We start from the raw sequence: 24,785 nt of genomic DNA on the forward strand, positions 1-24,785 counted from the left end.
ATTTTATTCAGTGTGTAAGCTTGTAAGTTTCATTCATGCAGGCAGAAGACACAAGACTCCTGGGTCACAGACAAAGGACTTTGTTACTCACAGCAATAGGATTAGCTAGAGTGCCACACCTGCCCAAACAGTGGGTTATGTTACAGGAGAGGAACCTGGGAGCTTCGGGAGCCTGAATCCATTATAATGGGCAGTAAGTCTGCCTGACTTTACCCCAAACGGACACATTATCTCTAATGCACTGAACAATAACAAACTTGCTCTTTTCTCAGAAGAAGACATCTCTAGCTTCCAAGGTTGTTCATTATACAAACACCTTTGGAAAAAACAGTCAGTACCTCTGCTCACAAGAGACATGCAGAATCATGAAAGACTTATGGAGAAATATTTCCTAGTCATTATATGTGTTCATTCATATAACATTTCTGGAATAGACAAAACTAGTTTATGGTGGGGAAAAAAATTGGAACAGTCATTGTTTGGAGCCAGAGGTGACTATAAAGGATCACAAGGGAAATTTCTAGGGCGAAGGTAATATTATATATCTTATATGGGGTAATGGTTACAAAAGTAATATATATATTTGTCAAACTCATCAAACTACACATAATAGTATATGTAAATTATATCTAAATTATGTATGTACAGATTGGGTATGTAAATTATATCCAAATAAAGATGATGTAAAAAAATTTGCTGATCATAACTTTTAGACTGCTATCATCTCAAGGGCAAGGACTGTGTCTTATTCATCTATCTTATGATTACTGAGATGAAGTTAGCCAACTGAATATTCTTAGTAAGTTCTCATACAGACTGGTGGCACCGAATTATTAATAATGTTTAAAATGGGCCTTTAAGTATCCTACCTTGTCCTATGTTGATTTGAAATGCCATTACATTAGACTTTTTAAAGTTATTTGGTTGTATTCATTTATAAATATTAATACATATGAATATCAGTGAGCCATTAAAAATTTGTATTTTAAAAAATAAAACCTCTAAATAATAAATTATTTTGATACAGGTTAGTTTTAATAATGGAATGATTTGCTTAAAAAGATGAAAATGTTTGCTAATCATAATTAGGTTATTTCCATATCATAAACGTAGTTGACTAACTCCTTTAGAAACACAGTACTTTTCAAATAAATCTTCAGAATGAAGACAGTAGAAATATATTTGAAATTTGAAAGTTGCAAAGATTTTTTTCTGATTGTCCTTTCACTTAGCCAATTTAAATTTAGTGGAAATACCTGCTGTCTATTAGGTGGTAACTTAGGCTAGCAAAACCTAAGAAACAAAAGTTATAGCCTTAGTTTCCATTTATAACATAATTCTCAAATCTCTTCTTCTCAATATATACTTTGGTGTAATTTTTATAATTTATTTTATAAATGATGACTATTTATTTTTTCAGAGAATATATTAATGTGAATTAAATAATTCCCTGAACTTATATTAAAGTATTCTTTGAAAGCATTAAGACAGTGGATCTAAATAAAATGGTTTGCCATCTTAGTATATATTAAATTGTAAGTTAAAAAATTTGTCTTACTCTTATGTTTTATCATGTTATCCTTCATTTTTTCTAATTAAACATTGTAGCAAAGCATACTACGTGATGCCAAGAGTTAATCACAATTCTAAAGAAAGTTTTCTGCAATTGTAGATGCCTACAGGTAAACACGGACAAAAGAAGAGTTTTAAAACTCAAATAAGCAAAACTTTTTCTAGATACCAAAGTCCAGCTTACCGTAGAGAATACATTCAAAATTTGGCAGGAAAAACATTATTTTTCCCTATAGGAATCTCTTGGCTCTATATGGATTTTTATACTTGAATTGTTTTTTGTCCACATTCTTTCAAACTAAAGTCCTATATTTTCATTGCTCAAAATAGACACTTTCTGCCCTGGACTAGAGTCAATAGTCAAAAGAGGAAAATAAAGAATGTTAAAGTATGAATGGCTGAGCATAAGAGGGGAGACCTTGCATCAATAATCGATGTGTGTTTCTTTAATTGTGTCTTAAGCCCGATCCTTATCTTACCAACCAGATGGAAAACTTCTCAAGGTCGAGGATTTGAGAAGTTTTGTGTTCTCATATTTTGTAATCATGTGTTTTGTAATCTCATGCATAGCCCAGAATTGAACGTGAAGTGGGTACTCAATGTTGCTTGTCCATTGATTGAAATGCAAATGATAGACTATTTTTAAAAAAGGTAGTTATATAGAGTATCTAAGATAATAAAGATAATTTTCCTTCTCTTGATTAATTTTTCCTTGAATAAATTGGAAACAAATAAGGCTCTTTCCCAAAAAATGTGCTTGGGATATCATGGCTTCCCATATTGTATATAGTAGGAATGCAGTAAATTCTTGTGGCTTTGAATATTAATTCTTGATATAAAATTACCTAGGACCTGAAATGCTCATAAGATATATATTTTTTTTTACTGGAAACATAAATAGTCACACATATTTTTTAAGTGAGTATGTATTTTTTGTCACAAAAAGGCACTATCCTTCAAATCACATCAGCCAAGTTAACACATTAATGGTAATTTTTCATTGACAGTTTTATGAAAAAGAAATTCTTCCTCACTCTTTCTCATCTTTCTTCAAGATCTTTAGTTAAGTTCACAAGATGTATCCAAAGTCCCCTATTACAAAGAAATATTTTTTGTCATAATTATGATCATTTATTTATTTGGTAAAATAGCTATAAATTTTGGAATCTGAACACTAAATCTCCTTTGTGATCAAAAGCCCCCATACCTTTTGTTTACCAGTTAAAGCAGCAAATCAGCAATCTATTACAATTAGGTAGATATTTTGATCAGAGTTTCAATGAGTAATAAAAAAGGTATTGGAATAGATTTGAAAACAAAACATAAGGAACCATTCATGATATGAGTGGCAAAGATAGTACATTTTAGTCACTATACAGTATATTTTCAGTGATATGTAATTATATCTAAAGAAAAAAGTACAATAATATATTTCCATCTATATCTGATATGTGTGTATGGCCTGACTCTTATATTGAGGGTGCTAAACAATAATACAATGTAGCATATTATCTGATGCACCTTCATGTCCTAGACTAGGGATATAGTATAGGGATCCTATATTAAAGATGGAAATATTGAAATCTCACCCATCTAGAGGTGATACTCCTGAGCACGTCAGCCATCAGGACATGGAAACTACACCCCCCAATAAGGCACAGGTCACCTGGAAAGAAAGTAACATTTGGGTGATGGAGTGATCCTTGAGTCTTTATCCGAAGAACTGAAGGCTTCCTCAGGGAAGCATTTGCTGATCTCTCTGATAAAGTTTTAAGTGTTTATAGGACCATATGCCTCTCCTCTGTGGCAGTTGCCACAAGCATAATTTTATATTTACCTGTGTGGTTCTCTCATTAATGTCTATTCACCTGAGTAGACCCTATGTTCTCTGAGAATACTATGTCCTTTTTGTGTGGGGACAGGATCATAATTGTATCACTTCAATGGAAACAGTGCCTAGCACATAAGAGTCAATAAATATTGTCAAATTTGTTGAATGAATTAAACACAGATGAACATTGAACATTAGAGATGTAACCTAAGTCAGGGTATATCTGTTACAATTAACGTCAAGAGAAACAAGGGATCACCAAATGGGAAGACTGAAAATAGAGCCCTTCATGTTTTCAATATTCAAGAGGTGAGCAATGGGAGAACGTATGGAAGAGATGGCTAAGGAACTGCCAGAACAGTCAGCGTTTAGGACAGCGGTATGAAGGAAGTCAAAGAGGAAAGAACTGTAAGAACGAATGATGTAGAGAGAGAAGCATCAAGGCTAAGTAGGTGGGAAACTGCAGAAGGGCCACCAAGTTTGGGGATTGGAGATGACTAGACGGTTTAAGCAGAAAGAGTTTCAGAGTGATAGAAATGGAATTAAAATGGAAACGGGGAAAAAATGGAGGTAGTGAGTATGGACTAGCAAGTTTGCTTTTCCAAGAAAATCAATAGTGAAGAAAATAGAGAAATAAAGCCATAATTTAGGGATGCAGGTCTTTTAAATTGCATGAGGGACTAAGAGACATATTCATAGACACACACACATACATCAAACTGCATCATAGAAATTTTGAGTAAACTCTGTCTTAGTCTTTTGTGGGGTGGGGTGGGGAGAAGAGCGTTTATGAAGAATTTAATGGGCATTAGGAAGGGCTATGTGATTCAGATGTGACAACATTCTGCTTTGGAACTGGTTATTCTCCATAACCAAATCACATCCCTTCTTGTAAGTTTTATGGGTTCCTTTGTTTTAGTCATCACTAGGATTGTCAATAAGGTAATGTGGAGACTCATTTCTGCCTTAAATCTCCTGAGCCCTTCCTAACCTGCATTCAATTTGTGTGCTACCAATCACATGGTAATTGCCAATTTCTACGTTGTTACGTATTTACCATATAGCTGACTCCCTCGTTTCAATTAGTAGTGTTATATTTATTGAATTGAATTGAATGCATGCTCTTCATACACAAGTTGGATAGTTTGTGTCTGACTTGCAATAGTGAGGAATAATTCTGAATATAATGGCCATTTTTTCTTCAGCTTTTTATTTTTAACTTCTTACCATTTAACAAAAAGGTGCAATTTATTTACCATCTATTAAAAAGTATGAAATGAATGAAGCTATACAAATAATGCATTTTTGTGCTTCTAAACATCAATGGAAAATCTATCAGCTAAATTTGAGGCATTTTATAATTATATTTTGCAACTGAGCTCTAGGAAATAACACACTTGGACTTTGAGTTGGAATGTGTGTGTTCTACATACTTCAACTCCTTGTCTTGGGAGACATTCAGACCCACTTAATTAAATACACAGCTTTAGGGAAGTTATTGTCTTTAACTTGTAAATACAGCCAGAAGCAGCCCAGCAGATCTTGGCTAAATGTGATTTGAACTGGAGGGAGAACAATCATGATCCCCTTGTTCAGTCACTTTTATCTACTGCCCTGAGGTCACTACTAGTGCCTTTGATTAGGTTGGAAAAGTAGGGAGGTCAAAAGGTGTGATCCCACTGATGTCACATATGTCTGATTGGCAACTGGAGGCTTTGTACAAATAACCTTATGCATAACTAAACATTAACATAATATGGGGACTAGCTACTACACTCTATTTCACATAGCTGATCCTGTGTTTTCAGAAGTCACTAATTTTTCCTTACCATCCTTCTTTGAACCCTCACATATTTCCATCTCACTTAATCTTCTCCAACTGCCTTCTCTCCCAATAAACAGACCAATACATTCTACCTGTAACCAGGCAAATCTGTCAACACACTGGCCCCTTTTGTTGTCCCCAACTATTATGCATCCTTTTGTTGGAGGATGTGACAAGAGAGCAGACCTTCCTGGTCTGACAGAGCCCAGCCCAACCACTTCCTAGTGCTGAAAACCTAAGGCATAATAAGGCCACAGACACCCCAAAACACACCACCAGACGTGAACCTGCCCACTAGAGAGACAAGATCCAGCCTCTTCCACCACAACACAGGCACTAGTCCCCTCCACCAGGAAGCCTACACAACCCACTGAACCAACCTTAGCCACTGGAGACAGACATCAAAAACAGGAGGAACTACGAACCTGCAGCCTGCAAAAAGGAGACCCCAAACACAGTAAGATAAGCAAAATGAGAAAACAGAAAAACACACAGCAGATAAAGGAGCAAGATAAAAATGCACCAGACCTAACAAATGAAGAGGAAATAGGCAGTCTACCTGAAAAAGAATTCAGAATAATGATAGTAAGGTTGATCCGAAATCTTGGAGATAGAATGGACAATAGAATGGACAAAATGCAAGAATCAGTTAACAAGGACCTAGAAGAACTAAAGATGAAACAAGCAACGATGAACAACACAATAAATGAAATTAAAAATACTCTAGATGGGATCAATAGCAGAATAACTGAGGCAGAAGAACGGATAAGTGACCTGGAAGATAAAATAGTGGAAATAACTACTGCAGAGCAGAATAAAGAAAAAAGAATGAAAAGAACTGAGGACAGTCTCAGAGACCTCTGGGACAACATTAAACGCACCAACATTCGAATTATAGGGGTTCCAGAAGAAGAAGAGAAAAAGAAAGGGACTGAGAAAATATTTGAAGAGATTATAGTTGAAAACTTCCCTAATATGGGAAAGGAAATAGTTAATCAAGTCCAGGAAGCACAGAGAGTCCCATACAGGATAAATACAAGGAGAAATACGCCAAGACACATATTAATCAAACTGTCAAAAATTAAATACAAAGAAAGCATATTAAAAGCAGCAAGGGAAAAACAACAAATAACACATAAGGGAATCCCCATAAGGTTAACAGCTGATCTTTCAGCAGAAACCGTACAAGCCAGAAGGGAGTGGCAGGACATACTGAAAGTGATGAAGGAGAAAAACCTGCAACCAAGACTACTCTACCCAGCAAGGATCTCATTCAGATTTGATGGAGAAATTAAAACCTTTACAGACAAGCAAAAGCTGAGAGAGTTCAGCACCACCAAACCAGCTTTACAACAAATGCTAAAGGATCTTCTCTAGGCAAGAAACACAAGAGAAGGAAAAGACCTATAATAACGAACCCAAAACAATATAGAAAATGGGAATAGGAACATACATATCGATAATTACCTTAAATGTAAATGGACTAAATGCTCCCACCAAAAGACACAGATTAGCTGAATGGATACAAAAACAAGACCCTTACATATGCTGTCTACAAGAGACCCACTTCAGACCTAGAGACACATACAGACTAAAAGTAAGGGGATGGAAAAAGATATTCCATGCAAATGGAAACCAAAAGAAAGCTGGAGTAGCAATTCTCATATCAGACAAAATAGACTTTAAAATAAGGACTATTAAAAGAGACAAAGAAGGACACTACATAATGATCAAGGGATCGATCCAAGAAGAAGATATAACAATTGTAAATATTTATGCACCCAACATAGGAGCACCTCAATACATAAGGCAAATACTAACAGCCATAAAAGGGGAAATTGACAGTAACACATTCATAGTAGGGGACTTAAACACCCCACTTTCACCCATGGACAGATCATCCAAAATGAAAATAAATAAGGAGACACAAGCTTTAAATGATACATTAAACAAGATGGACTTAATTGATATTTATAGGACACTCCATCTAAAAACAACAGAATACACATTTTTCTCAAGTGCTCACGGAACATTCTCCAGGATAGATCATATCTTGGGTCACAAATCAAGCCTTGGCAAATTTAAGAAAATTGAAATTGTATCAAGTATCTTTTCTGACCACAACGCCATGAGACTAGATATCAATTACAGGAAAAGATCTGTAAAAAATACAAACACATGGAGGCTAAACAATACACTACTTAATAATGAAGTGATCACTGAAGAAATCAAAGAGGAAATCAAAAAATACCTAGAAACAAATGACAATGGAGACACAACGACCCAAAACCTGTGGGATGCAGCAAAAGCAGTTCTAAGGGGGAAGTTTATAGCAATACAAGCCCACCTTAGGAAGCAGGAAACATCTAGAATAAACAACCTAACCTTGCACCTCAAGCAATTAGAGAAAGAAGAACAAAAAAACCCCAAAGCTAGCAGAAGGAAAGAAATCATAAAAATCAGATCAGAAATAAATGAAAAAGAAATGAAGGAAACAATAGCAAAGATCAATAAAACTAAAAGCTGGTTCTTTGAGAAGATAAACAAAATAGATAAACCACTAGCCAGACTTATCAAGAAAAAAAGGGAGAAGACTCAAATCAATAGAATTAGAAATGAAAAAGGAGAGGTAACAACTGACACTGCAGAAATAAAAGAGATCATGAGAGATTACTACAAGCAACTCTATGCCAATAAAATGGACAATCTGGAAGAAATGGACAAATTCTTAGAAATGCACAACCTGCCAAGACTGAATCAGGAAGAAATAGAAAATATGAACAGACCAATCACAAGCACTGAAATTGAAACTGTGATTAAAAATCTTCCAACAAAGAAAAGCCCAGGACCAGATGGCTTCACAGGCGAATTCTATCAAACATTTAGAGAAGAGCTAACACCTATCCTTCTCAAACTCTTCCAAAATATAGCAGAGGGAGGAACACTCCCAAACTCATTCTACGAGGCCACCATACCCTGATACCAAAACCAGACAAGGATGTCACAAAGAAAGAAAACTACAGGCCAATATCACTGATGAACATAGATGCAAAAATCCTCAACAAAATACTAGCAAACAGAATCCAACAGCACATTAAAAGGATCATACACCATGATCAGGTGGGGTTTGTTCCAGGAATGCAAGGATTCTTCAATATACGCAAATCTATCAATGTGATAAACCGTATTAACAAACTGAAGGAGAAAAACCATATGATCATCTCAATAGATGCAGAGAAAGCTTTTGACAAAATTCAACACCCATTTATGATAAAAACCCTGCAGAAAGTAGGCATAGAGGGAACTTTCCTCAACATAATAAAGGCCATATACGACAAGCCCACAGCAAACATCATCCTCAATGGTGAAAAACTGAAAGCATTTCCACTAAGATCAGGAACAAGACAAGGGTGCCCACTCTCACCACTCTTATTCAACATAGTTTTGGAAGTTTTAGCCACAGCAATCAGAGAAGAGAAGGAAATAAAAGGAATCCAAATCGGAAAAGAAGAAGTAAAGCTGTCACTGTTTGCAGATGACATGATCCTATACATAGAGAATCCTAAAGATGCTACCAGAAAACTACTAGAGCTAATCAATGAATTTGGTAAAGTAGCAGGATACAAAATTAATGCACAGAAATCTCTGGCATTCCTATATACTAATGATGAAAAATCTGAAAGTGAAATCAAGAAAACACTCCCATTTACCATTGCAACAAAAAGAATAAAAAATCTAGGAGTAAACCTACCTAAGGAGACAAAAGACCTGTATGCAGAAAACTATAAGACGCTGATGAAAGAAATTAAAGATTATACAAATAGATGGAGAGATATACCATGTTCTTGGATTGGAAGAATCAACATTGTGAAAATGACTCTACTACCCAAAGCAATCTATAGATTCAATGCAATCCCTATCAAACTACCACTGGCATTTTTCACAGAACTAGAACAAAAAATTTCGCAATTTGTATGGAAACACAAAAGACCCCGAATAGCCAAAGCAATCTTGAGAACAAAAAAAGGAACTGGAGGAATCAGGCTCCCTGACTTCAGACTATACTACAAAGCTACAGTTATCAAGACAGTATGGTACTGGCACAAAAACAGAAAGATAGATCAATGGAACAGGATAGAAAGCCCAGAGATAAACCCATGCACATATGGACACCTTATCTTTGATAAAGGTGGCAGGAATGTACAGTGGAAAAAGGACAGCCTCTTCAATAAATGGTGCTGGGAAAACTGGACAGGTACATGTAAAAGAATGAAATTAGAACACTCCCTAACACCATACACAAAAATAAGCTCAAAATGGATTAAAGACCTAAATGTAAGGCCAGAAACTATCAAACTATTAGAGGAAAACATAGGCAGAACACTCTATGACATAAATCACAGCAAGATTCTTTCTGACCCACCCCCTAGAGTAATGGAAATAAAAACAAAAATAAACAAATGGGACCTAATGAAACTTCAAAGCTTTTGCACAGCAAAGGAAACCATAGACAAGATGAAAAGACAACCCTCAGAACAGGAGAAAATCTTTGCAAATGAAGCAACTGACAAAGGATTAATCTCCAAAATTTACAAGCAGCTCATGCAGCTCAACAACAAAAAAACAAACAACCCAATCCAAAAATGGGCAGAAGACCTAAATAGACATTTCTCCAAAGAAGATATACAGACTGCCAACAAACACATGAAAGAATGCTCAACATCATTAATCATTAGAGAAATGCAAATCAAAACTACAATGAGATATCATCTCACACCAGTCAGAATAGCCATCATCAAAAAATCTAGAAACAATAAATGCTGGAGAGGGTGTGGAGAAAAGGGAACACTCTTGCACTGCTGGTGGGAATGTGAATTGGTTCAGCCACTATGGAGAACAGTATGGAGGTTCCTTAAAAAACTACAAATAGAACTACCATATATCCCAGCAATCCCACTACTGGGCATATACCCTGAGAAAACCGAAATTCAAAAAGAGTCATGTACCAAAATGTTCATCGCAGCTCTATTTACAATAGCCCGGAGATGGAAACAACCTAAGTGCCCATCATCGGATGAATGGATAAAGAAGATGTGGCACATATATACAATGGAATATTACTCAGCCATAAAAAGAAACGAAATTGAGCTATTTGTAATGAGGTGGATAGACCTAGAGTCTGTCATACACAGTGAAGTAAGTCAGAAAGAAAAAGACAAATACAGTATGCTAACACATATATATGGAATTTAAGAAAAAAAAATGTCATGAAGAACCTAGGGGTAAGGCAGGAATAAAGACGCAGACCTCCTAGAGAACGGACTTGAGGTTATGGGGAGGGGGAAGGGTGAGCTGTGACGGGGCGAGAGAGTCATGGACATATACACACTAACAAACGTAGTAAGGTAGATAGCTAGTGGGAAGCAGCCGCATGGCACAGGGATATTGGCTCGGTGCTCTGTGACAGCCTGGAGGGGTGGTATAGGGAGGGTGGGAGGGAGGGAGACGCAAGAGGGAAGAGATATGGGAACATATGTATATGTATAACTGATTCACTTTGTTATAAAGCAGAAACTAACACACCATTGTAAAGTAATTATACCCCAATAAAGATGTTAAAAAAAAAAAAAAAAACCTAAGGCAGTTATTGACAATAACCAATTAACAACTTAAAGATTGATATTAATTATTCATAACTTAAGGAAGTTATTTACAAAAACCAAACTTGCTGATTATTGTGTGATTTGCATAAAACTGGGTGTATCCAGAGCTTAATGAAGAGAAGGCAGTCAATAATACTTCCTTCTTTTCCCTGGTATCTTTTTCAAGTTACCCCAAATTTACCTTTCCTTACTGGTAACACTTTTCATTTCTATGTCTAATTCTTATATCTAATATATAAGACATATATATATATATATATACACACACACACATCTGCTATAACCTCCATGCTAGTGTTGGCTGCTTCACAGGCTTCCCTAGACTAGTTCTGTTTGCCTCAGATCATTCCACTCATTTATTCCATTATCCAGGACTTGCAGACTTCTAATTCTCCAATTACTGAGCTCTCATGTGCATGTTGAGCAGGCTCATTGATGTATAGGTAAAAGCATCTCAACTAAGGTTATAATGCCCTATATGTCCTCTGTATCCTGGGAAGAGAACAACTTAACATAAGCTAGTTATTTAGTTAAAATCTTTCTCAGATTTTTAAATTAGTGATTATCATAATATATTTAGAATGTTAAATGGGATTTTATTGCATTTGAATATATACTGATTTTATAGTTACAATAATATTTATAATCACATAATAATCATATCCACAAAAAACACAAAATTTGCTAACATCTTTATGTTTGGCATTTGACAGCTGAAACAGTGGTTGAGAGGTGTATTTCAGATTATATAAATAGCACCTTAGAATCCAAAGGTATATTCTACCCCCACTGATGAGGCAGGATACCCCTTTTTCTATGCAGTAAATCATGAAGAATAGTTTAGCCTATAAAGCTGATTAAGTGCTAAAAACTACATTCTCAAAGGTGTGGAACAGCAGAGAGTTCATTTTAGAGAATATTTTCATTCAGACTTTGATTGCTGAATGCATATCAAATAAAATAGACAATTAAACAAAGCAACTTGACTGACAGAACAATATAAATTTTAGGTCGAAAGTAAAAATAATTAAAAGGAAAATGTAGGAAAAACATTGAATGCATTTCACTAAAGTACACTTACCTAGCTAGAAAACTAGGATATTTCTTTATGGGCAAAATTAACAATAAAAACAGTAACAACAAAAGGATAAAAATGACGTCACCTCCCTCAAGATGAGAATTATTATGGAGATTTCTTGATTCATAGGAAACATTTCATTTGAGAATTAATACTATAATCCCACTCACAAACATATCTAGTAGCTACTTTTTTTAACTCTCTGCTAAATACTCTTGCTATATATTTTATCTCAGACTGTTAGAACACTTTTTAGGCTTTTATAAGCTCTCACATATTGAAAGCAAAACACAAAACCATGACCTTGAAGGTGATTTTGTTCCAGGTGTCACCCCATGGTCGTAGCAAAGAGTTTTCCTCTCCCAAGTCAACACCTTTTGTTGACAGAACTGGCTTTTGTCTATTGAGAGCTGCCACTGATCAGTGACTAGAACGAACTCAGGAACTCAGAAGTTTTCCATCACTGACAGAAAGCAGTGGACAATATAAAAATAGCATTATATACTAAGGATTTGTTGAGACTTCCTAGCAGTGACAAGATTAGAGTGGTCATAGCACAAAGTTTTTTTTTCATGCAGCAAATCATGAAATGGCAGACAATCATGGAAAATAATATGCCACTAGGAATAACTGTTGTCAGATCTAACTGATATTCAAATGTTTATGGTGTGTTCACAGTATTTGTAGTTTCTCCTTTCAAAGACCACAAAACATTATATTTGGTGTTAAAGTCTTTCATGGCGAAACTAAATTCTGCAGGATCAAACTGTAGATAAAGATGCTTTTATAATTCCAAATGTATTCTCCAATTGAACCATATATTCTCTATTGGAAGAAAATTACATAGACTGGCATGATTATGGATACAGAGAGAGATAATGTTTCAAAAATTAATTATCCAATCCTCAGTATAAGTATTTGAGTTAATTATCCTCCATTTGTCAATTATTCTCCACAGCCCTCATTCCTGTAGGATCATTCTGTTTTTCTCTGTCTTGATAAGGAATTCTTTCCTTAAAATCTCTTCATTCACCCCTATGGGGTGAATTTTATTTTCTGACAAGGACCCTAAATGAAACACTATCACTCACAAAAAGACAAAATAGGAACAAATGAAATGTGCTACTACATACTTCTAAATTTTTAAATCCCAATTCATTTCACATTATGACTTTAATATTGATTCCTGAAAATAATGGTATCTATCATCTCCATTATCACTTATGTGGCCAAGTTGCTACTATAACTTGATAAAAGTTTGTGCTTTGCAATTTTACTATATATCCAAATGGAACTTAGGACTCTACAGTTAATAGACGTTCATTACAAAGAGAACCATAGAAACTGGTCACTGATTCAGCATGATGTGGAAAGGAGATGGATTTTTGAAATAAGAAGGCTGCGGATGAAGCTAGTTCATACAACTCAGTTTACAAGCTTCACTTGCTAAATGGAGGAAATAAAAACTCATTTTGTAGGATTGCTGTGAGAACAAAAACAAACAACAAATATGAGTACTTAATGAAAGAGCAAAGTACTATACTCAGCAAAGGTATTTATCTTATATTTAAAGCTAAGAGAGTTGAAATACCTATATTAAGGATTTAATAAAACATAAGTTGCAAGGCCAGTAATAAAACACTAGGTATTGAGATGCTTCTCCTTTCCTACAATGATCAGCCTAAAATCAAAATGGTTTAGAGAAGCTGTAAATTAGTTAGACCTGGAAGGTCACTTATGAAGTATGTAGAAATTCATTCCTCATCCCTCCAACACACCCACTCAATGTCAAAGTCCTATGCTTAAAGAACTTATGTTCTTCGATATCACTAATCTACTCATTCACTGAAAAATTATTCATTGATAGTTTCCTATGCTCCAGATACTGTTCTAATTGTTGGGGACAAAGCAGTGAACAAAATATATCATCAGTGTATCTTGCCAACAGTAATGTCATCTCCCAGAATTTGCTGTGCATTTCTTTCATTGAAATCTTCGTTTTATCTTCTTCTCTTGGTCTTGTATTTTTTAACCTCTAGGTGTGGCCAGCTGCTGTACTTGTGGGTCTTGGTCAAAAAGTTGGTACACAAGATTCCCATTGACTAATGCTTAACACATATACCCTAAAAAAGGAAAGATAGAATTTTACACAGAAAGGGAAACTAATCACCCCGTCTGTGTAATTTGTGTTTCTAGAAAATTATAGAATACTAACAAACTGCATGAAACTTACTCTTAGAACCCCAAATACCTTGATTATGGAAAATAATCCCTGCACTTATGCAAATAAAAAAACCTAAGGCCTAATACTCATTTACTCCTTAATTATTTCCTTGGGCAAAATTTGCTAAGTGCCAACTCTCTTTAGAATGAATTTCCTAGAAATTCTTGAATAATTAAATACATAAAATAATACCATCCAAGAAGAGAATCCAGATTCACTGAATGATTTCTGACTCTATTCTTATACTAGAGAATGTTAAAGAATGTCAGATGTAATTTCTAATTACAGAGAGCTTACAATCTATTTGGGGGGGGTCAGATATTACATATGGAACAATTAATAAAGCCAGTATTAAATATATCAGTGTTATATTTCTCAATAAAGTGTTATTTGGGTACTTATTGGAAAATCACAATCCAGAAATGCATTCCAAGTACCTCTGTCCTGCAAAATGAGGGTGATAAAAATGTACAATAGGGAGAGCTGATGCACTGTGTTCCTGGAGACTTGCAAAGTAACAAGCCCTCTGGACTAGTAAAGGCGGTAAAGAAAATAGTCTTCTGAAAGTTAAATAACACAGTGAAACAACCCAGAGCAAATATCTACATAGGAGAAGTTCTCATAAGGTAGTACTACACTGTGAAGGCAAAGAAACAGCTTATCATGATTCTCATCCATTTGGAAAATGCAGTAGACATTTGTTAGAACTTCACTGGCTTCATACCTAATGATTTTTTTCCCTATTTTTATACCCACTAGACCCCTACTTTTTTGATAAAAATGAAAAGTAGCTCAGGAATATTCACCTGTTAAGTAGGCCTGGAGGATTACATGGCCCTTCTATTTTCTTTTTCTTTTTCTTTTTTAATTAAGAAGCAGATCTCTTTTTTAAGTGAACTGAAAAGTAATTCTTTCACCATAATAAATACACATGAGACTAAGGTCCATTTTTTCATACATTCAAGCGTTCAACAAATATTAGTTGAACGCCACTTTAGTCCTTGGCATTGTTAATATAATATGAACAGATTTAAATTAACTAATTCTCAAAAGAGGCAAAATGAAGTGGAAAGGTTTGTTTTTAATAGCACAACATTCATATGGCCAAATATAAAATTGAAGAAATTAGCTTTATAGTCAACCAGAAGCTTTTGCTTGGCAGAAACCTCCTAAATGGGATAACTAAAATATTAATAAGCCAGTAAAATGACTTGGAAGAAAATACTTTTAACATATTTGGGGAAACCCAAGAGATAAACTTCTTGCCTGAAGAAGGTTAGTAAAAAACTGAAATTGCTGAGATGAACCCTGAGCAAATTGATATCCCAGCTGCATGACTCAGGAAAACTGCATCCTTTTAGTGTCTGTTAATCATTATTTAGAACAGTTGCTCTCAGGGGTGATCCCCACCCTAACTCTTCTGAAGACATTTGACAATATTGGGAGGTATTTTTGGTTGTTGAAACTAGAGAAAAGGGGTTCTCCTAGTTTCTAGTGAGTAAAGGCCAGGAATTCTGCTAAACGTCCCACAAGTCAGTCCCCGCATAACAAAAAATTATCTGACCAAGAATGTCAATAATTCTGAACTTGAGAAATGATGATGAAAAGCCAAGGAAAGAGTGATCCAAAAGATTTCAGGCCAATTGAACTTAAGTAAGTCCTCTGACAGGTTTCACCAGCATTTTACTCTCAATCAGCAATTACCTTACACTTAAAATCAGAAGATTAGATCAAGTCAAGTGTGTCTTTTCATAGTACAAAATTAAATAAAATTAGATTATAAAGAAACAGGTGCTTTATTTCATCAGACATAGGAGCAGCATGCCACAGAATTATGCATCACAGTGTACTTGCCAAAATCTATAATTTGATTTAGGACTGGTGCATCTAGAACACTATAGCTCACGGTCTCCTCTTGGAAATAAATTTGAGCTCCGATAGAATACTTGATGACAACAACAAAATCTTTTTATGTTTATGTGCACATAACCTTTAAAATATCTGTACCCCTGATATACTACAATGACTATACATGATATGTACAAAGGGATTTTGCCATCACTGACGATAACCAGCTGAAGAGTAGTCAAGGTGTTATTATGTATTTGACCCAGAGGACCAAGACTTGTCTCTATCTTTCATGGTGTTAAATAGACAAGTATCAATTGAATATCACTATAACTAGAATCAACTGAAATGAACAATTCTTTATTACTGCCTATGCAGAGAATGTGACATGAATACAATTCATGTCCAGTTACAACAATCTAGGACTCATGCATATGCAAAAGACATACAAGCAATATTCATCTGTTTGAATTTTGTTTAACAAACACATAGTACTAACAAGGCATTGTTATAAGAGCTTTGAAAATGTTAACTCATTTAATCTTCATGAAAATCCTATGAATTAGATGCTATTATAATCCTGACATTTACAGATGATGAAAGAGATATAAAGAGGTTAATTCTCAAACCCATGTCATTAGAACCTAATTACACTTTGCCTACATTATTGTTACAACTGCCAACTGATCTTCTATCCCTCAATCTTTCTCCCTCCAATCCCTATTTTAAACTGATGCCAGAGCCATTTTTCTGTAGCATATCTACTCATTAATTTTGCTGCTTAAAATTCTCCAAGTACTCCTGATATCTTCCTGGATTATTACGATTAAAAATAAGAAACAGTATTTTTAACACAGATAGCTCATACTTTTTTCTTGCCTTTTGTGTATAAAGTCCTGCATTGATCACTTTACATGTAATATCTTGTTTAAACCCAGCTGTCATGATATGGAATACAGGGTATGCCACAATCTGACCCAAATCTACACCTTTTTTCATGCTTTTATTCCTTTGCATGGACTGGTTCCTTCTTTTAGCAACTTTCTCTCTCTTTGCTTTCTCACACAGTTCTACTCTTCAGTTTCCCCAGAGCTAGGTAATCTATTCTTTGTGTTCATAATGCACTTCACACACACACTTCTATTACAGCACTGACCATATCATATTGTAATCTATTGTTCATACACCTGTCTCTTATCAGTGTTTGAGAAACTCATTCCAGATTCGTTTATGTTCCTGGCATAAAAGGTACTAAGCAAACTTATTGAATATATGTCTCAGGAAATCAGGGGAAGAAATGGGTGTTTGCTGTCAATGTTGAGCAGCAGAAAAATCCATATCCACTTCTTTGATCAAATCAAAAGATTTTGTGCATGAGGTAAAATTCCAGGAATCATTTAAAAGAAGAAAAAAATACTTGGCAGGTTTTTGAGAGAGTATTTCTGTTTTCAAAGTGATGCTCAGGAAGCAATATGAGAATGAGTGCACCTAAAAAGCATTAAGTTGTCCTACTCGGACAAGAAGAGAACAAAGGTATGAAAGAAGTGATGAGTGAAACAGTTCAACACACTCAGGTAAAATTTTCCATAGGTAAAATAAGGGTCTCTGAGTGGATGAGGTTAGCAATAGGAGACATTCAGAAGAAGAGAGGCTTCCTCAAGCTAGAAGTGGCTTTGCCATATTTGAATGCCATATTTGAATGTTCCACTTTTATGGAAACATTATGGCTCAAAACTTTTAATTTTGCCTTTTTATTATTAATATGCACCTCCTACCTTCCCAAATAAAAAATATGCCCTGTTCATCATAATACTCTGTACCCTAGTGCAACATTTGACACATAATGAATGGGTTTGCTAATTGCATAGAAATCACAAGTGAAGCTTATGAGGAGGTAGTGAAAATATGCTGGAGCTATGATGAATGGAAGAAATGCAAAATTACTTTGTATTCTAAATTATAATGAATTATTAATAAGAAACAGCCTCAGAAAAGACAGCAATGTCCCCTGAAACTATTCCCACTTCAGCTTTCCCTACCATAATGTAACTGAACATTTCTATCATACTTTTCTCTGGTGCTCTGAATGCCTATACACACTCCATTGATCTATCCCATGTCTCCTGAAAGAAGCAAATGTGCAGGATGTTGCTGACCCACAATAGATGAAGCAGAAGTGAACTTTAAATAAGATTCAAGAATAAAATTACTGCTTGAACTCCTAGGAAATAAGTTACATTACAAATGTACAGATCATGTGTAATAATCCTAAAAGTAAAATATTAGTACAACATAATAGAATTGTTCCATAAGCATGAGTCTAAATAAATAAACTGAGTACTATTTATCTTTAAAGATGATAGGAAGATTTTTTCCTCAATAATATATTCTATATAAGAAACTCATAAATGTATTACTGACAGTTGTTCAACAGGAGTAATTAAAATGGTATTCACATTCAAAATTTCAGTAACTATGTAAAGCAACTTCCAGGGCTTCCCTGGTGGCACAGTGGTTGAGAGTCCACCTGCCGATGCAGGGGACACGGGTTCGTGCCCCAGCCCGGGAAGATCCCACATGCCGCAGAGCAGCTGGGCCTGTGAGTCATGGCCGCTGAGCCTGCGCGTCCGGAGCCTGTGCTCCGCAACGGGAGAGGCCACAGCAGTGAGAGACCCGCATACCGCAAAAAAAAAAAAAAAAAAAGCAACTTCCAGTAGAATCCAGAAATCAGAAAGTAAGCTTGTTAAATTGAAATAATCAGCAAAAACCATCCCATGAGTGGTCCTTCTCTCTTCAACAGGCAGGACCCCTGTGGTCTTCAGTAGCAGCTTCAAGGTAGCCCCCAAACTATTGGTATCCAATACTTAAAATCATTAGGGTTTTCCCAGACAACTACTTTTTATCTCATAATTTGATTTTAAGAAAGTTGTATTGAGGTGTGAAAAAAAACCTTTAAAGCATATTTCATTCTCTGTGCAGTCCAAGTTAGTGTTCATCAATACAAGTTCATCAAAACAAATGCTGAATTCATTAGGTCCATAATCTCTATTTCAAAGGAAGGAAATGGAACTAAGTGATTAAGAGCCTGCACCTCTGAGAACAGGCACCATGGGGGAGTATAAATGTTCCTACAAAAAACCTGCTTCTATTTTTCTAACATAAAGAATGAGAGTAAAATAAAAGGTTGACTCCCTAAGAAAACAGGAACACAGAGAATACTCTCTACAATTCTCTATGAACCCCAGGTGTGGCTCCTTGTGTAGGTGACATTCATGGCCAATGCACAAATAGTAAAATATTTGGTGGGATGCTTTCTTCCAGGAATGGTGACAAGTCTGCACTGAAGCAGCCACAGTATATCACCTATTCCCCTGGAAAGCAGTCTCCAAAAGACTGACTGTAGTGATTAAATTTAATGAGCTAAAAACATGCAAAGAACCTAGGACAGGACATGACACACAGTAGGTGCTCAATAATTAGTATCGCTTATGTATAGAACATTCTTGGCTCAAACAGCAGTATGCTCTGAAGATATAACCAAGGTTTTTGTCTAAAAAGTTAATGGCTTTCCGTGCTGACTTTTTTTTTCTTTTAGAAAATTCATCAGAATTGTGTAAGCTGATTTTTTTAATGGAAAAGTTAAAAGCTTTCCTGGTTTTCTGAGATAAGTCCTACTGCAGAGAATAAAGAAAGCTTGACTCAAATATAGTAAGATATCTAAAAGGTAGACTCGAAGAGGTGTGAAAAGAGCATAAATGTATAGCATGAGCCAAAAGCATGAGCTATATTTTTTAATGCTAATAATACATGGGCATGTGAAACTATTAACAAAAATACAGCTGTGGGAAAAAGTCCAATTAAATCTTGAATAGTTTATAAACATTACTGCATTTTGGTATCAAAAATGTAGTAATTTGGATATTAATAAAATAGTGGATAGAGTGTAGATATAAATGAAACCATGTCAAACTATGTTGGGCTGGAGCAAAAAGGTTAAGATCTCATATAAGTGGCCTCCATCACAATACAGGAATGTAAAGACACTCCATTTCACAAGAACCCCAAACGCAATCAAAATAAATCAGCAGAGTCGGGCAATCAATAAGCCATCTCCTCACTTTCCCTGCTCTTCACTCCTGTCACACTTCTGGGATTTTAGTCTGCTAACATGTTTTGGGGTGTTTATAAGATATTAAATCTAAAGTACAGAGCCTTAGAATTGTCTCACTAAAAGCATCATCTAGGCCAGCACCTACAGTAATTCAGGTTACTCATTGCACAAGGCAGCCTGATGGAGAGAGAGGGGGGAGGTGAAATCTACCTCATGCTAGCCTCTTGTACTGTAGCATGACCTGCATCTTTCTGAAGGATGAAGAGACCTTTTCTACTTCATATAAAAGTGCCATGTGAGCAAGCGGTGGCCCTGTGCATTGCTACAAATGCATAAATGAGCACTCTGCCATGGTGATTCCAGTACAGGCTTTGGACTAAACCACATTTGGATTGAATTCCTAGTGCCATCTCTTACTACAAGTAGGCCTTATCCTTAACCTCTCTAAGCTGTCTCCCACATGTAAAATGGAAATAGTATCATCCACCATGCAGGGCAGTTGTGTGAACTGCAGGTCCTGAATGGTCATGGAACAGCATTTTTTGTTCATATGTTCAATACGTGATAGCTACTGATACGATTAACTCTACATATCTGTAATAGAAACTTTACTTAACTAAACTCCTATCCATTAAGTTGTTAAACTATTATACAGTGTGTTAAAATCTTATCCATTAAATGGTTAAAATCTTACACATCAAAGAAAAATAGTTATGACAAGAATTTGGTTATTAAATATTGAATGCTTAAATATTAAATATTGAATGCTCACCCAAGAATTTGTTAAAAATCTAGCCCCATCCTAAGATTCTAATTCAATGGTCTAAGATGGGCCAGAGAGGGGAGTGTCAGGATTCTGCAGCAAAATTCTCCAGGTAATTCTGGCATAGATGAACCACACTTTGCCAACCTGTACTACATATAGAGAATATTGTTATCTTCAAATGAGCCTGTGAGTAATAACTGATAAATTATCCAATCTCCAAAAAACTAGCTAGATATACAAATGTAAACCATGGGCAAAGAATTGGGTTGTTCACCACCTCTATATGAAAATGACCAATATGTATGGAATTAATCCCATCACAGTACAACCATGTCAAGAGTATAAGTTTTAGAGTCCACAAATATGCATTTATTAGTATGCTTGTTCCCTATTAAATTATAATTCTGATGTAAGAAATTCAATAGAATCAAATTCTTTAAATACTTTATCTCATTTTTTTTACCAAGAAACTTTCCTCCACAGAGGAGGAAAATAACCTTTCTTCCTGCCAACCCATCTATAAGGCATTTATTTATTTGTAAGCTAAGTGACCATAGTTGCTAACTATATTTACATGTTCTGAGTGATAATTCCACTTCAAAATTTACCATGCTCTTTAAACATGCTAAAAACCCCTAAAATAACATTTTCAACTTTATGCCTTCAAATTGTCCCAAATTACACAATTATCTTTGGCTGACTAAGTGTAAAATTTTGATAATTATGACATTTTCCCACCGTTTACTCTTAAGGTAAGGAGAAAAGTGTTTCTGAGTTGTATTGTATTTTGTTTTTATAAAGTCATTTTGAAATCCTAAAAGATAAAGAAAGACAATCTGTTAGACTAAACAGATAGAAAATAATGATTCAATTTTGTCTTGGTTTGAAAATGTCACCACTTCAAAGGCAAATCATGCCAGGAGCATTTACCCACAGTCCTCACATAAGTTCTAAATCTGAATACTACTGTGACAGTGGCCAAGATAATGGGTCTTTGGAGAAACCATTCTTTATTCCCAATCTTCACTTTATTACTATATTGCATCGTAAGGAGAGGAACATCACATACATGTGCTCAGTGAATCCCACGAAGGGTGTTTATTGAGAACCCAAGCACTCAGCAGTTACATGATCAGAGTGAAGCATGGCTCCCTGAATTCCAATAGTGCACACGATCTGGAAAGACCCTCAACACTGTCATGCAACAGCTACAGAGCAATTAGTGACTCAACTAGTAGTCTTGGCTATAACTGCTTTATGAACTAAGAAAAGGAAAGGAAAGGAATGACTGAAGTTTACTGTCATTAGGAAATGTCTCATTCACATTAACGAGGCTATCAATGGCACAAATAACAGACATTTATATTTGTTTAAGTGCTGCTACTCTAATCAGGTTTTGATTAAGTCATGTCTAAAATTGGTTTGGGTTCTTTGAGACCATAGAAAAGGATGGTAATGAGGAGGTACTCTGGGACATATATGTTTGCAAGCTATAATTGTAAGTTACTTTTTAAAATGGGAAATCTAGGAGACATGTACAGTACTTTAAGTACTTTAGTTCTCCTGAAATGAAAATGTGACTTAATACATTATTTTCATCTTAGAGTTAATGGTGAAATTAGATGACACAGGGAAAGTGTTAGACATGTAATAAGGATCCTTAAATAGTAGAGGCCTTCCTTACTGTCTGAGAAAAGAATGTGATCTCCATTTATGTATGGGCCTTTGTTCTCAGTACTGAATAGCTAACATTATCTGAATACATCAGATACCATTCTACCATGTCAGAGACTGGCAGAGCCACCTGGATGTGTGTCAGCCGCCAAAGGGCCAAATGACCAGCCCATCTGGCATGTGGTCATGTGACAAGCAGGCTATTCACGTGTACACATCAGACAAAAAGATATAAAAGCAGCTAACTATCTGAATAATCAGGGGAAAGGCAAGTCAAAACAAAGTGAGAGATGTACCTCTTCAGCTGGCCCCAAGGGAAAAAGAAAATCATGCAATTATACAATTCACTTACTTTGTATCATGTGGATAAACTGAGAGGATCACATGACAGCACAATGTATTACAACAAGAAAGAGTTTTACAGACAGGGATTTGAGTTCAAATCCTGGCTCTACCAAGTTATAAGACCCTAGGTATGTTACCTAAACTCTTTGAGCTGTAGTCTCCACTTCTGCAAAGTTGGGATAGGATCATCTACCTAGTTAATTTTTTTAATGTTTACAAATAATCCTTATAAAATACCTAGAACAGTAGTTGTCCAAATGAGAATGTGAATAAACAGTGAGGGAGGAGTGAAGGGAGAGACAAAGAATAGTAATAACACATTGCCTGTATCTATCATCACCACGGCCTTCAGTTCTGCTGCTGCTAACACTACTTCTATTACTACTACTAACACCACACCAACACGTATAATTATATAATATTATGGAGAGTATGTTGTTAAAAAATGATTTATAACAACCTAAGTATTTGATATTTTGGTGTTTTATCACCTGAGTTTATCATGTAAAACAAAAAACAAAACAAAACAAAGAACTCTGAAATGTGTGATTGAGCTAGACTAAATTTATGCTTATTTTATTAATATGTCATTTAAAGTATATTAAATTAATAACATTTAGTAACATTAATCTTTACAATGCTCTTGAATAAATCAAATTCCATTAACTACCTTAATTTTTTTTTCCAGGCTTAGCCTATACGCAGGTACTAACAAAACAGATGCTCTAGCATTTTTCTATTCATTTTACGAATTTTTATTGAATTCTTGTCAGAACAATTCACACAATGTGTATTTTGCTAGAAGTCAAGCACAAACTGAATTGAAAACCATTAATATAACACATTAAGATAAATACTGTACCCTGTTTTCTTTAAACTTCTCAGAAAATTCTACAAAACAGACATCAAACATTTCAATCATTTAAAGAATGAGGGTTTAATAACTTGATAGCTTTAGCTTTTTTACTGACATCCTGATACAAACCATTTCTTTCTAACTCAGCAGCTTGCCATTAAATTTGGTTAGTGTCCTTGATTGTAACTAATAAATGATAACTATATTGGCCTTTTCAATGGGTTGTAGTAAGATAGTTCCTGTGGAGTTTCTTGTGAGACTCATGAAAAGTATGGACTATGCTCCTAAGAGTATTTTAAACAGGTGAAAATCAGTTAAAATTAATATCAAGTGCAGTTTTATTAACTGAATAAATAGTCCATTAGGATCAGCAGTAGGTAGAGATACTAAAAGAGGGAAAGGAGTGACCCAAAGGTTGGAAGTGTCACAAAGAACAGGACCCGGTCTGAGGATGATGTGTGGCGAGAATGGTGAGATGCTGCAAGGCTCCCATGTGGAGGGCTGCCTGTGTAGCCTTGGGAATGAGAATAGGAGGATGTGAACTAGAGGGTGGTAGTGCATGAGTGTGGTATGCCTGGATGGAGGTGGTAAAAAAGGGGGAACATTATATATAACATGCGTATTAGCACTTCAAATTTTTCTTAAGACCATTTTGGCAGTACCTTGCCCTCCATCCACCTGACACTGCTCTCAGTCACTGTGTAACTTTCAGTGCCTTATCTCAACAATATTAGGGGCCTCCAAAGGTTAGTATTGAGGTGGGGAATTGATGAACAGAGCATCGGCCAAGAAAATGGAATCATAGCATTGTTGTTTAGGAGTGCAACAGATTGTCATTTTGGGAGTCAATGTATTGAGGCCACGGTTAAAGAGCTTGGGAAAAAGACCACTGAAGTGGGCAAGTTATAACCAAATAATATCTAAACTATAACTTGGCATAGTTTTTCTTAACCACCTTTTCTGCCCTCAAATCCTCCTCTAATCTTTTTCCC

The 24,785-nt window shown here is 35.4% G+C and overlaps 1 protein-coding gene across 4 annotated transcripts in view; it reads right to left on the bottom strand.

The window, feature by feature from the left end:
* ARHGAP24 (Rho GTPase activating protein 24) overlaps positions 1 to 24,785 on the bottom strand; it is a 767,082-nt gene that overhangs the window by 428,763 nt on the left and 313,534 nt on the right. The window contains exon 2 of one of the 4 annotated variants that reach the window (XM_060012216.1): positions 3,162 to 3,238. The exons of the other annotated variants lie outside the window; for them this stretch is intronic. Coding sequence (XP_059868199.1) covers positions 3,162 to 3,165 — 4 coding nt within the window. The 5' untranslated portion in view covers positions 3,166 to 3,238. The remainder of the gene's footprint in view (positions 1 to 3,161; positions 3,239 to 24,785) is intronic. 4 annotated transcript variants of the gene reach the window in all.

The sequence above is a fragment of the Delphinus delphis genome, chromosome 5 (assembly GCF_949987515.2).
Source record: "Delphinus delphis chromosome 5, mDelDel1.2, whole genome shotgun sequence".
Taxonomy (NCBI): domain Eukaryota; kingdom Metazoa; phylum Chordata; class Mammalia; order Artiodactyla; family Delphinidae; genus Delphinus; species Delphinus delphis.